The 16,306-nt window shown below is 38.1% G+C and overlaps 1 protein-coding gene across 1 annotated transcript; it reads right to left on the bottom strand.

Annotated features, from left to right (window-relative positions):
• Positions 1 to 1,010: 1,010 nt before the first annotated feature.
• On the bottom strand, positions 1,011 to 15,010 carry LOC132343301 (large ribosomal subunit protein eL21-like). Its single transcript, XM_059879118.1, has one exon. The coding sequence runs from the start codon at positions 1,773 to 1,775 to the stop codon at positions 1,278 to 1,280; it is 498 nt and encodes a 165-aa protein (XP_059735101.1). The 5' UTR covers positions 1,776 to 15,010; the 3' UTR covers positions 1,011 to 1,277.
• Between the last annotated feature and the right edge of the window lie 1,296 nt (positions 15,011 to 16,306).

Consider the following 16,306-nt stretch of genomic DNA (forward strand, 5'->3'; position numbering starts at 1 on the left):
CTCTATTCCCACCCCTACTCCCAGGAATTTTATGTGTGCTGAGATTTGAACACTACTCATTAGCCTGCATCTACACTGTAGGATATTATGAAACTCCTATGGATTGAACTCCAGTAATTGCTACATTCTGTCAATAGTTTTATTCAGAAATACTCTACCATATTTCTTTAAAACTTTTGACCATGACCTAGAGCAAAAAAAAGAAAAAAGGACTTCCCTTGTAGTTCATCTGGTAAAGAATCCGCCTGCAATGTGGGAGACCTGGGTTTGATCCCTAGGTTGGGAAGATCCCCTGGAGAAGGGAAAGGCTACCCACTCCAGTATTCTGGCCTGGAGAATTCCATGGACAGTGTAGTCTGTGGGGTCACAAAGAGTCGAATACGGCTGAGCGACTTTCACTTTCATTTTTCACTTTACAACAAAAATACATTTACAAACCTTGTACCTCAAGCCCTGTCCACAGGTACACTTAACCGAAATAAACTTATTCTTACTCTTTGTAATGCACTCAGATCATTCTACTTTCTTTCTGTCCCCCTCTTTTGTTCCCATGGCTCTTTTTTTCCCAAAGCTTGCTGCTGCTGCTGCTGCAGCTAAGTTGCTTCAGTCGTGTCCGACTCTGTGCAACCCCATAGACGGCAGCCCACCAGGCTCCCCCATCCCTGGGATTCTCCAGGCAAGAACACTGGAGTGGGGTTCCATTGCCTTCTCCGCCAAAGCTTGCTAAGATCTAGTAAATTAATTTCCAAGCACATTCAGGTGTCATGACTAACAGTGTGAAAAGTTTGTTTGCCTTCTTGTGTCTTTAATGTAAACTTCTAGACATTTCTTAAAATTTTGAGAGAGGGGAGAGGAGAAGAGAGGGATAGAGAAATTTATAGGAAAGATTTCCAAGATAGTGTGTCCTTATTTTTACCAATCCTTTAAAAAAATATTTTCAGATGAAAGTTTACTTCTAGAAATCTACTTCTAGATTTATTAAACTTTACTGATTTAAAATTTTTCCAATAACAAATAACAGTTTTCCTCTTTATCTTGAATTACTTTTTTATATAAATACTATCTGGCAATTTATTAACAACAGAGCATACCAAACAACAAACTGTTTTATATCTTTCAGAAAGAAAAAAAAAAGACTAAATTTGAGAAGATGGCACCCACTGAATTTGGACACAATTACAATGTGGTTTAAGTATTTCCTTGGGGAGGGGACACGACGCCTCTACTCAATTAAGAGAAACATTTGTACATTTGTACAGTCTTTATTTTTACACCCATCATGCCATGAATTTATAGAGAATGGGCTCCAACAGGTCAACTGTTAGAACTGTTTTTAACTCCTTAACATTGATCCTCACAAAGTATACTTCTCTGGGTGGAGGAAACTGTTGTTTCAGCTGAACCCAAGCCCCTTTCTCTTTGGTTTCCTTCTTGTACTGATCATTTTCCTTCACACATTTCAGGAAACTGTCTCGGCTCTTGGAGTGCTTAATCTGCTTGATACACGCATTAATTCTCTTGACCAGAATCTTGCCTTTAACTTGTTTGTTTACAGTGATGCCAACAGCATGCTGGGTAATGTAGACTCTCCCAGTTTTGCCATGATAACATTTCTGGAGCATTCCTTTTTGAACATTACCCAGTCTCTTGGTGTCTACAGTATCATCCTTCTTGTAGATTTGCATGTATGTAGCCAGAGGAACAATTCCAAGTTCTCCAAAAGGCCTAGAGAACATGTGGAGGGTGCCCCTCCTCTCTCCCTTTGTGCTGGTCATTTTGGTGAATTGCTGGAAGAAGATGGTTCCAGCCAAGAGGTTGAATTACTTTTAAAGATTAATGGAAAATAATTTAGCACATTCAAACGACAAATATCAATATCAGCACTTCATGTTAAACTGGAAAAATAAGAAACAAAATCTTATGTAAAATAAATCAATACCCAACAATAAAATTATGCAAAACTGAAATGATTATATCATTGGTAAAAGTGAAAGTCACCCAGTTGTGTCCAACTCTGTGATCCCACAGACTACGCAGTCCATGGAATTCTCCAGGCCAGAATACTGGAGTGGGTAGCCATTTCCTTCTCCCGCGGATCTTTCCAACCCAGGGATCAAACCCAGGTCTCCTGCATTGCAGGCAGATTCTTTACCAGTTAAGCCACAAGGGAAGCCCTGTATATCACTGGTGGACACACAATTTACCAAAAAGTAAAAACCATAACTCTTGAATATTTAGAGAATTACTAAATATACTTAAACACATGTATCTGTGAATTGGAAGACTTTACTATTGTTTCAATTCTGCAATTTTCTCATCATGATATAAAAGTAAAAAAATCAAGAAAATCCATGTATAATTTGTTTTGGCTCAACTGAGAATGGCAGTTGAGCCATCTCACCTTTGCTCAGTGATGATCTGCCCACTTCCGTCAGAGATCTTGCTTGTTCAGTTCAGGTCAGTCACTCAGTTGTGTCAGACTCTGCAACACCATGGACTGAAGCACGCCAGGCCTCCCTGTCCATCACCAACTCCCAGAGCTTACTCAAACTCATGCCCATTGAGTCGGTGATGCCATCCAACCATCTCATCCTCTGTTGTCCCCTTCTCCTCCCGCCTTCAAACTTTCCCAGCATCAGAGTCTTTTCGAATGAGTCAGCTCTTCGCATCAGGTGCCCAAAGTATTGGAGTTTCAGCTTCAACAGCAGTTCTTCCAATGAATATTCAGGACTGATCTCCTTTAGGATGGACTGGTTGGATCTCCTTGCAGTCCAAGGGACTCTCAGGAGTCTTCTCCAACACCACAGTTCAAAAGCATCAATTCTTTGGTGCTCAGCTTTCTTCACAGTCCAACTCTCACATCCATACATGACTACTGGAAAAACCATACCTTCGACCAGATGGACCTTAGTTGGCAAAGTAATGTCTCTGCTTTTTAATATGCTATCTAGGTAGGTCATAACTTTTCTTCCAAGGAGCAAGCATCTTTTAATTTCATGGCTGCAATCACCATCTGCAGTGATTTTGGAGCCCCCCAAAAATAAAGTCAGCCACTGTTTCCACTGTTTGTCCATCTATTTCCCATGAAGTGATGGGACAAGATGCCATGATCTTCGTTTTCTAAATGTTGAGCTTTAAGCCAACCTTTTCACTCTCCTCTTTCATTTTCATCAAGAGGCTCTTTAGTTCTTCTTCACTTTCTGCCCTAAGGGTGGTGTCATCTGCATATCTGAGGTTGTTGATATTTCTCCCTGCAATCTTGATTCCAGCTTGTGCTTCATCCAGCCCAGCATTTCTCATGATGTACTCGCATTTAAGTTAAATAAGCACAGTGACAATATCACCATGCAATCTTGCTTGTGCATATGGACATTTGCACAGATTGCAATGCTTCCCACCAAAATTGCTTATTCTCTTTCAGTTTGGCCAAGGTTAATTGTGGTTTATTTGTTGGCAATAAAACTGACAAAAATCTTTCTTTCTCCCTAACAGCCTTTTCAATTTCTCTTTTCCCTAATTCCCTTCCTATCACATTTCAACTGACTGTAAAATGAAGCGCCAGCAGGTGGTTCAGGACCACGGAGAGCGTGAGGAAGAGGCACTACCAACATATTCTAGTCATACAGGTGGGGGAAAAGATGTTCCTAAAATAGTTGCTGGACAACTTTCACTTAAAGGACATTATTGTAATGAAGAAAAGTAGAATTTTGATTCTCTGATATTTGGGAGAAGGTATTTTTCTTGACATCATTTCAGTGTTTTCTAAACTTCTTCATCGAATTCTATGTAACGAAAGACAAGAAGACACCAAAAGTCGGCAGAGCCAGAAACTGCCAGTGCACAACCTCTTTTGAAGTTTCATGTTTATGATGTGTGGCCTTTTATGTAAATTTTCACATTTTTTAACAGTTATGAGCCTCACCCGTCTACCGTAGAAGAGAATGAAATCATTCAGAGATACATGAAGCTGAGGATGGATAATTAGAGGAGTGTGTGAAGGCTCCAGTCTTATGTTTCTAGACCTGCCCTGGGAACTCGCAGCTTGTCCTTCAGTTCTGTGAACTACCAGAATCCTTTCAGTGGTTTTCCTCTTCTCTCCTTTTAGTTTCCATAAGCTAGATTCATTTGAGTTTTGTTACTTGCAACTGTGTCCTACTACTGCAGATATGTAGGATGAGATGGATAAATGAGAAGAAAAGTAATTCTAGGCTAGAAGCAAAACAAGTTTATAGCAAGGAAGAAGGAATGTAACTTGGGATTTTCTGGGACAGTGAGAAAATGAGCTTAAGAAAATTGAAGTGGTTTATAAGGAATGTATTTAAATAACTTCTCTGTACTAGAACTGAGTAAGAGTATATTAATCTTTAAGCTCTTCAGAAGGCAGTTAAACAAGAGCTATACAAATTTTGAATGCATATGCCATTTGATCCAGCAATTCCACTTTCAGAAGTGAATTCTGTGGAAATAATCATTCATAGATATTCACTGAAATTTGTCTTGTGACTGAAAATAACATACATGTCCATCAATAGTGAAATTATTAAATAAGTTATTCCATATTTACATGTTGAAATACTGCATAGCCATTAAAGATAATTTAGGAAACTTATTTGTATCACTGTGAAACAATTCTCACAGGAAAAAAAAGTCAGGGTACAAAACTGTAATATAAATGCTCTCATTTGCATTTTTTAAAAATCACAGGTATATTTTTCTACATAGACAAACTCTAGAAAGGCAAACAAATCTTAACAATGGTTTTCTCTGGGAAAGGGACTCTGTTTTCCCATATTCTCTTATAGTGCTTGTTTGATTTTTCAACTACATTCTTGTATTACTACTGGAATTAAACCATGATATTTAATATAGCATGTGCAGAACAAGGAAAACTTTAATAACACGTAATGGTTATCATTTGCTTAGGAATTTCTATATAACCATTGATTTAAGCCCTTTAATATGTTTTCTCATTCAGTCCTCCCAGTAACCCTGTAAGAAAAATGTGTTTCTCAAATTGCACTTGACGTTGCTGCAAATAAGGCTCAAAGAATCTTAATTCAAAGTGCCATAATTCCAAACCCTGGCTCCAGAGCTTTTATCTTTAACCATTCCACCCCTGTGCCTCCATGAGTTGCTCCTGACTTTCTTGTAATACACCCAAGGACAGATTTCTGTGGATAAAAAACTAAACTTCCTTGTAGATAGTCTATCAATGACATCCAGTAAGGATTTCTTCATAATGACTAATAAAGTAGAATAAGCTTACCCTTCTGTACCAGGTACTTAGATTTGGGGTAGAGGTTTTCTTAAACTGAGAGTTAAGGTAAATACCACTTTGTAAATTTCACTAGAGAGCAATGAATAATAATAGTTTATCCAGCAGTTGGAGCCATTAAATTGTTTAATCTGGGTAATGACAAAGTTGGACTTTGTAGTTAGATCACTCTTGTAGTTTTGGAGGATGGACTTAGAAGAGAAAAGGTTGGAGGAAGAAAGGTAATCAACATGGAAATTTATTAGGCATCTACACAGCATTCACTTTCTTCATCTCCTGCCAAGAGCACCCTGATCCTCTGTGGATTAATTCATAGAAGGCAATTAATTTAAGCCTTCCTTAGAACTGAATTGTCTTGTTCAATTGGCTCTGCCATTTACCATCATTGTAAATGTTGGTAATTATCTAACCTGCCTCATGTCTCAAGTATTAAAAACATGGGAATAATAATGGTTATCTCCCTGGGCCATTGTGAGATTTTAAACAGATAGTTCCTATATTATCAATGCTTTATAAATATTAGTCACCATCATTATTGTTGTCTTAGCCATGTATGTTGAATGAGATTACTCCCACCCGTCATCTCTCTCATCTTTAATCCCTCATCCTTTGCAGATCAGAGCCTACCATATAGTGGTGAGAATCATAGAAATTTTATCCTTCAAGAAGGAGTAAGAGTTTGCTAGGTTGACTCTCACCTTAACTTACTTTATTTTTCTTAAGTATCACAAGTTACATACGTTAAATATGCATGCATGTGTGCTTCAGTCGTGTCTGACTGTTTGTGACACTATGGACCATAGTCCACCAGGCTCCTCTGTCCATGAGATTCTCCAGGCAAGAATACTGAAGATCTCCAGGGGATCTTCCCAACCCAGGGATCGAACTCACATCTCTTACATCTCCTGCACTGGCAGGTGGGTTCTTTACCACTAGCCACCACCTGGGAAGATACAAGTTAAATATATCTCCAGACAAATATGTGTTGAATAAAGATGGCTTAAGGGAGCATTCCAGGCATGGAGAACTATTTGAACAATGGTGGGAAAGCCATGAAGAAAAGCAGGTGTTCTGTGTGGACTGGAAGAAAAGGAATACACTGCCTGACTATAAATGAGATCATGCATGTAAGGGATTAATCATCACATAATCATCACAGTTCCATTATAAGAAGCAGGGACTTATAAACTCTTCGAGGGGAAGAGGGTCCTCTTCATTTGAGAATCACTCATAGCAAGCACTCAGTACCCATTGTAGAACTGAGTGCTTTTACATTAACTCGAGGGCCCACACTGCTGACTTTGAAGGCAGATCAAAGAGTTTGGAATTACTTGGCAAATAATAAGGAGTACTTATGATAAACAAGGGAAGTAACATGAGCAGATCTGAAAACAGAATAAAATGGAAATCTTGGGCAAGGTAGGTTAGGTAGAAACCTGTTCAAAAGATCAAATGAGAAAATGAAGGTCCGGGTTAGAAATGAGGAGGAAGGAACATATGTGGGAAAAAAAAAAGAAACAACTCAAGAGTTGGGGATACTGAACTTTGAAAACAGCCAGCTGTTTGGAACAATTTTAAGAGAGAAGTCAAAGATGACTGGGATTTTGGTCCTTAGCAGTTGGGAGGATGGTGGGACCTCTGACTACTTTTTACACTTTTCTTTTTTTTAAGAAATGGAAGACTATATTATGCACAGAAAAAGTAGTAGCTGGAAGTCAGCATGTTTGTGCCAGTTCCCAATCCCTCAAGCCCACAAGGATGACTTAGTTGGCTGATACAAACTTTGCATAGAATATAGAGAGGAGTCCAGGGCTACAGGCCTCACAAGCGGCAAACAAGCCACCCTCCATCCTTGCCGTTCTCCAGGGAGTGAGCAGATACCGACAGTCACTCTGTGTGCTCCTTGATCTATTTGACTGCTCATATGACTAGCTACAGAAACTGCCCAACGTCAAAAGACAGATCTGTGTACCAGCTGGACACTAAGAAACAATTTTCAGAGACTGCTTTGGGCCCTGGGAGGATGCCCCTCCCAATGCCATTTTTTTCAAGTATACTCATTGGATCAGTTTTAAGGAAAACTTGCTTGAAGTTCTTTTCTTTTTTTGCTCAAACTCTAACCTAATTAATTTTTCTTCTCTTAATCCTTATTCATTATTAATTAGAATTGTTGGTAAGTAACATTGGTTTTTGTCATGAAATTTCTGTTCAGTAATTATATAAGCTAATTTCTGCAATAAGCATGATGAAGATTATTTTTATAACTCAAAATAATGGTGTGTTATGAGCAATTTCCTAGAATCTGCTTTTGGAATCCTTCTTTGCATCTAGTTTGGAGATTCTTTTCCAAAATAAGGATCAGAACATCAGATAATACAGTTACTAAACATTTCATCTGAGCTTTAAAAATGCATTGAACATTTTACTGCTTAATTCCTCTAGGTAACATAGAAATCTTTGGGGAATTTTTGTATTGTATTAATTGAAGCATATCAAGGTCGATTGATTCTAAACACCATAAACTCACGTAACATGAGGCAAAAGTAAAAATTAAAACTTGTGATCTCTATTCCACTTCATTAATTCTTTTTGATGGAGGAAAAGGGTTATTTGAAGAGTTGTCACTAGATTTGTCTCTAGCAAAACTAAAATGCTTATTGTTATTATTAGTCTAGTTGCTTGTCAGTTGGAAGAGTGAATTTTCCAGGAATTCTTCAAAGTATAACTTTCAAGACTCTGGCTACCAAAGATTAATTCTTATCTTTCTCTAAGTTGTAATATATTCGTGGGTGCTTCAAACATTAAAATAAAGGTCGACACTTTGAAGTTAAGGAAGTAAAAACCAAAGTGGGTATTTATAGCTTTAAGTTTTGTTTGTTTTACAAAAAGAACTGCTTTGGGTGTCTCATTTGTGAGGTAATGCTGATGGTTCCTCTATTAGTGTGCAGGTTGGGCTGTCTTTGTCACCGTATCTGGCTTCAGCTAGGAGGTGGATTCAATAATGTTATGCTGACTTGCAGGCTACAAAGCCTCTGACGAAAGGTCATCACATCTGAAGTCTGATTTTATGTCAGTAGCTGACCTTCTTTTCACCTTCTTCCCCATGGACTTCTTAACTTAGTATTTCTAAAGATATTATACAGTGCCATCTTGCTGACTTAGACGAGACTGTGACAAATTTAATGTCACTTCACCTTTGCAAGGGAGAATTCAAGACCTATCACTGTGTCCAGAACCCAAGTAGCATATCTGAATATTGTAAACTGCAGAACTGGTTGCATTAACTAGACTGGAATGGAAATGATGAAAAAAAGGCAACTTGTGCAAGGAATTATCAGTTCATCTTCTGGAGAAGGTTATCTCGGAGGTCAAATGTTTCTTTTGTCTAACAATGTTGGAATAAAGAAACGTTCCTACTTATAGTCCAGGCTAAGGGATGAATAATCTTTTTAACTGTGCCCTATATCCAAGATGCTGTCATTTACAGGGTGTGAACACAAGATAGAAAACACAGGTTTAATGCCTTTCCCCACTCTCAATGTTTTTAAAAGAAAATTTGCATTTTGGTTGATTTTTCACTGAAGCAAAATGACAATTTACATTTCAATTGTGGTTTTCCCTCGGCACACTAAAATGTGGAGTTCATTGAACATGTCAGTCTATCAGCATTTTCTACAGCTATTGTTTCCAGTGTCTAAAATGGTGTGACAATACCACTTTGATGATACTATTTTTGTCCTGTATGACAGCACATAGTGAGTTACATACTCCTAATACTATGTTTACTCCGTGAAGGTATGAGCAGGCAAGGTCAGAAGTTACATTAATCATTTGGGGATGGGCTCATTTGGTCAAATGTCATCAAACAATCTTCTGAGAACTAAAAATTAGTCAAGTTATTGGCTTAACTAAAATGCCTGGTGGGTTAAAGTAAATGATCATTCAGTTAAGTCACAGACAGTTGATCTGGTAGGCCTCATTGACAATGTTCTAATTAATGCATTATAATAGTCAATCAAAAATTACTTACTGGGCACCGATCAGGTACATTACACTGATACTCAGTAGGGAGCCACAAGGAAATAACCCACTAAGACATTAGCTAAATGAAGACACAAACTGAGCAACCATAAACTGCAAGCTAATGGGGCAGACATTTGTCATTATGAAGTATCAACCTGTAACTATGGGACTGAATGACCCCAAAACACAGATGTGTTATGATCATCCAACTAAGCAGGGATCCAAAGGATCCAAAGCCTAGCCCTCTTTAAATCACAGCTGTCTCTGCCTGGGAAAATAGGGAGGATGCAGAAGTTACGACTGGCAGTAAAACGACCACATAGCCTGCAAATTCTCCAAGGAACTCCATTAATAACTATTAGAATCATCTGGGGATCAGGGTGCTTGGACAAAGTCAGACTGCTAGAAGCCACCTGAGACCTCATTAATGCAAATCCAGTATGCACATTTTAAATAAGCTCTTTAGTTAATTCTGGAGTAGACAGTGTATAGTTTACATACTGAGAAATACACTTTATGGTTTCACCTAAAACCCTAGGCCTATACCATCCTTTTGTTTCTTTTGGGAAAGTATAACTTAAGTGTATTTTTAATGTATATGAAGTCTAAAATGGATATGAGAATTCAAAACTATGATATCATTTTCAGGTATTATTTCTATTACTATTATCTTACTTTCTTAAATCTGTAAACTGGTAGCCTGCTGGCCAGATGTGGTCCATGGGTGGTTTTTTAAATTGGTCCAAATAGCATTTTTAAAATTAATTGTCAACATAAAGATTAGAAGATGATACATCAAAATTTGAAATTCTAATTTCTCTTTAAAAATTAGATGATCTGAGAGCATTGGCCCTTGATTCCCAGATGGCCTCAGTCCGCCAGAACTGAAAAGCAGCTGCCCCTTTTGATGGCCAGTTTGCCATGATCACGTGGCTCCAGGTCACCCCCTGACACCATGGCCAAGTGTCAGGTGCCATTTGTCACCACAATGTTTCAGATGCTTTCTTCCATCCAGCCCACTTGACTCATTTGTATCACCTGCCTACCTCCTGGAGGCACTGGAGTTGGTGACCCCTGTCTTAAGGGTGCTTCAAAACCAATTGCTTTTGAACAGTATTTGATGATGAAGACAGATATTCTGCATTCAGACTTGTTCGACTGCATCCCCCTGGGATGCCCATACTATGCTCCTGGGCAGAATCTGGGCTAATTCGTTTAAAGAATGGCCATTAATCAAAAGAAGGCCCAATCTAACTCAAGTCTTTCTAAGAGGCTACACAATTTGCCTTGTCTAATTGATGTGCATATTTTATTTTGTACGTGTTTTTTATAGCAAAAGGAAAGATACTGCTAAAGATTGTTGTTTTACAGAAAACATGGTTACTATATTTTACCAAAAATAAAGATAAATAATAAATTTAAGAAACTCTTAAAAATTCACTTTAAATCAATCACATGTGATTAATAGCCCAAGAATATTAAAATAGGCAACATGTGGTCCATTTTCTTTGTTCTATAAAAAATATAGTTAAAATACTGTGTATTATTTCTCAGCAAGGCCTCAAAAATAAAATGTGTTACCTTTACCCCAGACCAAATATAATCTGGCAATGGAAAAACAAGCCTTTCTCTTCATTATTTTAATTCCCTTGATTATGCACACTGAAAACAAGTCTCAAGGAAATTCAAAATAAAAATCTGTTTATGAAATATTGCCTGGGTTTAAGTTTGAAAACTGCATCTCATATCATTTCTCTCTTGCAGTCCAGCTGTCCCTTTTAGCCAGGGCAGTGGAAGCTCTGTGGATGAGTTCATGGTGATTTAGGTTTGGGTTCTAAGTCTCTCATATTTTGTCTCTGTGAACTTAAAACTAGTCATTTTGATTCTGAGCTTCTTGTCTGTAAAATGTGATAATAATCCTACTTTATAAACTCATTAGGAGGATAAATGTAGTTTTATGAATGAAGTTCATGGCACAGGTTCAATAAATGATAGCTCTGTTTTAATCAATGAGGGTGACTCTTTTTCTGATACTATTGTTGTTCAATCACTCAGTCATGTCTGATTCTTTGTGACCCCGTGGACTGCAGCATGCCAGCCTCCCCTGTCCTTCACAATCTCCCAGAGTTTGCTCCAGTTCATGTCCATTGAGTCACTGACGATATCTAACCATCTCATCCTCTGCTGCCCCCTTCTCCTTTTTCCTTCAATCTGTCCCAGCATCAGTCTTTTCCAATGAGTTGGCTCTTCTGACACTGACTAAACAATATTTCATAGGTCCTAAGAAAAATCCCTAAAAAAGTATGCCGTAAACCCTTGTTTCAGTTTTCCTTTTAAGGAAATTTATTCACCTAATAAAAGAAAGGCAAAGGAATGTACTATTCATGACAAAGCAGTGTTTAGGCTAATAGCTAATCATCACTGCTGACTCTTGTTCAGTCTCTAAAAATTAAGGTCTACAGAAAAGTAAATGTTTCTTTTAAAGATTAACTTTTATTTTTGAAAGTAAGATCAAAAAATCTACTAACACAGATCCAAAAAGGAGTTGCTAGAAAGTCAGGTGATCTTTCAAAGAATCGCATTGAAGAAATGGGGCCTGTTTACTAGTCCAGGAAGGTGGATTAGTAACACCCCTAGTATCAGGCAGACCTTTTCTAGACTTCTGGTAAACCCATCCTCACTTATCCCTGCCACTCAAGCTGTTGTTTTTCCTCCTCAAAGCAGAAGACTGAATATGAATGATGGAAAGGTTGATATGACAGTTAACATCTTTTTGAACCCTTACTATCTGCCAATCACTAACATATATATTTTATATGACTTATCACAATCAATGGAGAAGGCAATGGCACCCCACTCCAGTACTCTTGCCTGGAAAATCCCATGGACGGAGGAGCCTGGTAGGCTGCAGTCCATGGGGTCGCTAAGAGTCGGACACGACTCAGCAACTTCACTTTGACTTTTCACTTTCATGCATTGGAGGAGGAAATGGCAACCCACTCCAATGTTCTTGCCTGGAGAATCCCATGGACAGAGGAGCCTGGTGGGCTGCCATCTATGGGGTCTCACAGAGTCGGACACGACTGAAGCGACTTAGCAGCAGCAGCAGCATCACAATCAATCTTGACAAGAAGCCACAAAGGAAGGGATTATTGCTCTGTTTAAGAGGTTGGTCAGATCACACAGTCCCTTGGTTGGGCTGGGACCGAAGCCTGGTTTGCTTGAATTCAAGCCAGTTATAAATGCAATAATGATTGGTAGTGTTTTCTGTATTTTTTTTTAAAGCAGTGAATGAATATATTTTTTCTTGTTAAATTTAAAATAATCAACTTATTCTTTGCTTGAGTTTGTTCCAGAGTTGTTGATTTTGTTTAGTTATATTTTTTTCTTTATTCTTTTCCTATGACTTACTGGCTCTCAGTAGATAGAGATTTTTAAGCTTAATTTTTTTTTTGACTCATGCCCTATAATTTAGGAATTTTCTTTGTACAAAGCTGTGATTGCCTCTCATGGACATGACAGCACAGGATATATTTATTAAGTAACTGCAAGTCATATTTAGTTTACTGACTCCCTCGATTTTATTTTCTCTGTTCCAAAATATAGCAAAACTGTATATTCTACCCATTTTTCTACACCATTAAAGTTTTAATTAAATTTAAGTGAATTTTTAAGTGTTAAAAATTATGATGATTCTTTATATCTCAAACTTTATCTTCCTTTTGGCTCAACAACTCTTAGGTCTAGTCATATTTTAATATCTTACTATCTTTGGTTTTTTCCAAATGTGCTATTTATTTTTTCTTTAGATCGTAGAATCTTAAAATACTTAAGCTGAAAGAGAACTTGGAAATAATTTCATGTGATTATTCCATATTACAGTTGAGAAAATTGAGTTTTGGAGGGTTTAAATGGCTTACACAAGACCACAGAGCTAGTGCTAGAGCTGAATATCACATTCCCTGAAAACCACTAGCGAGTTTGGGTTTTTCAGTATGAGCCACCCACCCAGTTTTCCTCCTTGCATAGCCCTGCAATAAGCTTTTCTCTGCTCCAGCCTTTGCAGTTATGGTTTGTTTGGCCTCACTATGCATCAGGTACACAAACTTGGCTTTGACAACAAAATGATTCAAAATCGTGTGTATGTATATAATGTATGTCAATTAATATATTAATATTAATACAGCCTACATAGATAGAGAGGGAGAGAGAAAGAAAAAGCAACAAATGTTAACATTTAGGATATTTTGAAAATATACAGAAATTCTCTGTACTATTTTTGCAACTTTTCTATAATGTCTGCAACTATTTCAAAATAAATTAAAAACATAATTGGGAGCATGAAAACTTATGTGATATACCATCCACTTAAAGACTGACATTCTGATAACTTAAGAAAAATAAACAGTAAGCTATAAAAAATCTTCACTTAACTATATTTAACATTCTCAGATAAAGGTCAGCCAGGTCAGCCTTTACTTAGATAGTTATCAATTGAATAATAAATTCCCTGGAAAAGAGATGCTTTTGTTAGAAGTCAGGTGTGTTAGAAAAAGAAAAATCTAAATTATGTAAAGTGAAGCTATCTGTGATCATAGGTGATGTCAAAAATTCCCTCCTCTTCTGCTCTGCCCATGGCTTCTGTTTTCCCTAGTCCTATTGTAGGAAATTGGGCAAAACCTTAGTAATAATTCTGCAAATTTTCCTACTGTGTCTTTTATCCCAGTTTCTCTGCTTCTTGTTCCCTCTAGTCAGGACTGCCACAAGCTGGGAGACAGGTGGACTCATTGACCTTTAATAAAATTGCTCAAACTCACGTCCATCGAGTTGGTGATGCCATCCAACCATCTCATCTTTTGTCATCCCCAGGAGACTCCGTGGTTAAGAATCTGCCTGTCAATGCAGGAGGCATGAGTTCGATCCCTGGGTCAGGAAGATCCTCTGGAAGAGGAAATGGAAACCCACTCCAATATTCTTGCCTGGGAAATCCGATGGACAGAGATGCTTGACGGGCTACAGTCCATAGAGTCACGAGTTGTGACTACACACACACTCATGCCTAATGGTGGATGGAAGGGCACTTTTTGAAGAGATTTTAACTATTAGCAAACAGTGGTGGAGATACAGCTGTGTATATGTCCTTAAAGAAGGTCCTAAAATCACCATGGACTATGGGCTGGCGGGAAAGACAGCCTGAATCACCTACTGCTACCGTCATCACAGCCTCATTTTCCGTATCTTGATACAAATTCCTCTTTTGAATATTTTTTCCTAGCAAGAACATTTGCAGATCTTCCTTTGCTAAGAATTCATTATCTGAATTGTTTTTTCATAAAGGACATATAGAGTCATCATGATATATTCTGTCAGATTTGAGGAGATGTAGTTTGGGAAGCCTTCTATGAGATCTCATGGCACATAGAAAATGTGATATGGCAGTTTGGAGTGAAATTATTCATTGTAGTCATGGAAGCATCAGAATTTTAGTTGATATGAAAACAGAAGTGGCAGTTGCAGATGTGAAAGAAAAATGTTGTTAAAGGAACAATTTTTAAAATAAACTGCTTATTTAGGATTTATTATTTGAAAGAAAAAGGAACGGTCAAACAATATCTACTATTATCCTGGAAACATAAGAACAATGGGACATCTGTAAACTCAATTTAATTTTTAGATAATAATCATGATGAGTCAAAATACGATTAAGGAAGATTTATCCAAACACTCAATAGAAAAAAAAAAAAAAAACTTCCTGAAATAGAAAAATGTAGAAAATTGAAAGAAACACAGTCATTCAAAATAATTCTGAAAGGGATAATAAATAGCTGTCATTTTATCTTTTATAGTTTAGATAATTAGAAGCAATGAAAACTTTATGTAAACATGTACATGAATAAAAACAAAATTACCTTTTATGTGGACAATGATATATCCAATGCAAAGCAGTACTGGATTTTAATATTCAAAAGTAGGAATAGCGTATGAGAAAGCTTGAGCCAGGGACTTCTCTGGTGGTCCAGTCGATAAGAATCTGCCTTGCAATGCACGGGGTGCAGGTTCGATCCCTCAGTGGAGACCTGAGACGCCACGTGCTGGCGGAGCAACTAAGCCTGCTTGCTCCAACTGCTAAGCCATGCGCATCAGGGAAAGATCCCACATGCCGCAGTGAAGACCTGACACAGCCAAGTAAACACATGTTTTTAAAAAAGAAAGCTTGAACCATCAATCCCTCTAACCACTAGCTTTGTGAGCTTTGGTAAGTTACTTAGACTCTCTGATCCCCTGTTTCCTTATTTTCAAAACGGAGGTGAAGTGCCTGGCCCATAGCAGACAATCAACAAATGGTGGCAATCCCATGGACAGAGGGGCCTGGTAGGCTGCAGTCCATGGGGTTGCTAGGAGTCGAACACAACTGAGCAACTTCACTTTCACTTTTCACTTTCATGCATTGGAGAAGGAAATGGCAACCCACTCCAGTGTTCTTGCCTGGAGAATCCCAGGGACTCGGAAGCCTGGTGGACCGCCGACGTGGGATCGCACAGAGTCGGACATGACTGAAGCGACTTAGCAGCAGCAGCAGCAGCAGTAGTAGTTAGAAAAACAGTTCATGTGCATAGAGTGTTTATTGTGTCCCAGGCACTTTCATAAGAGAGGTCTAAATGCATTATCTTACTTGTCAGGTAGATGTCACAGTGATGGTAATAGTGAGATCTTGTAAGATCTTAGAGGAGTGACAAAACAATTTTTACATTTACTAAAATAATACTGAGTTGTAAGAAAATGAAAGCTGTATCTGAAGGTCATAGCAGTAGAGAGTCAAATGTTGGGTTAAAGTTCGGGGAATCCTGAGACTGTTAAGCTAATACCCTTCCCTTCTCTGGGTGCTTTGAAAAGTACTCAGCCCCCAGCTCGCCCATGAAGGTACTGCCATTTCAGATGCTGAGATGAGTATGGCCTCACCATCTCTAGATCCTTCCAAGAGCCTGGGTCCCAAGAGAGAGCCTTTGA

Source organism: Bos taurus, chromosome 2 (genome assembly GCF_002263795.3).
Source record: "Bos taurus isolate L1 Dominette 01449 registration number 42190680 breed Hereford chromosome 2, ARS-UCD2.0, whole genome shotgun sequence".
Classification (NCBI taxonomy): Eukaryota; Metazoa; Chordata; class Mammalia; order Artiodactyla; family Bovidae; genus Bos; species Bos taurus.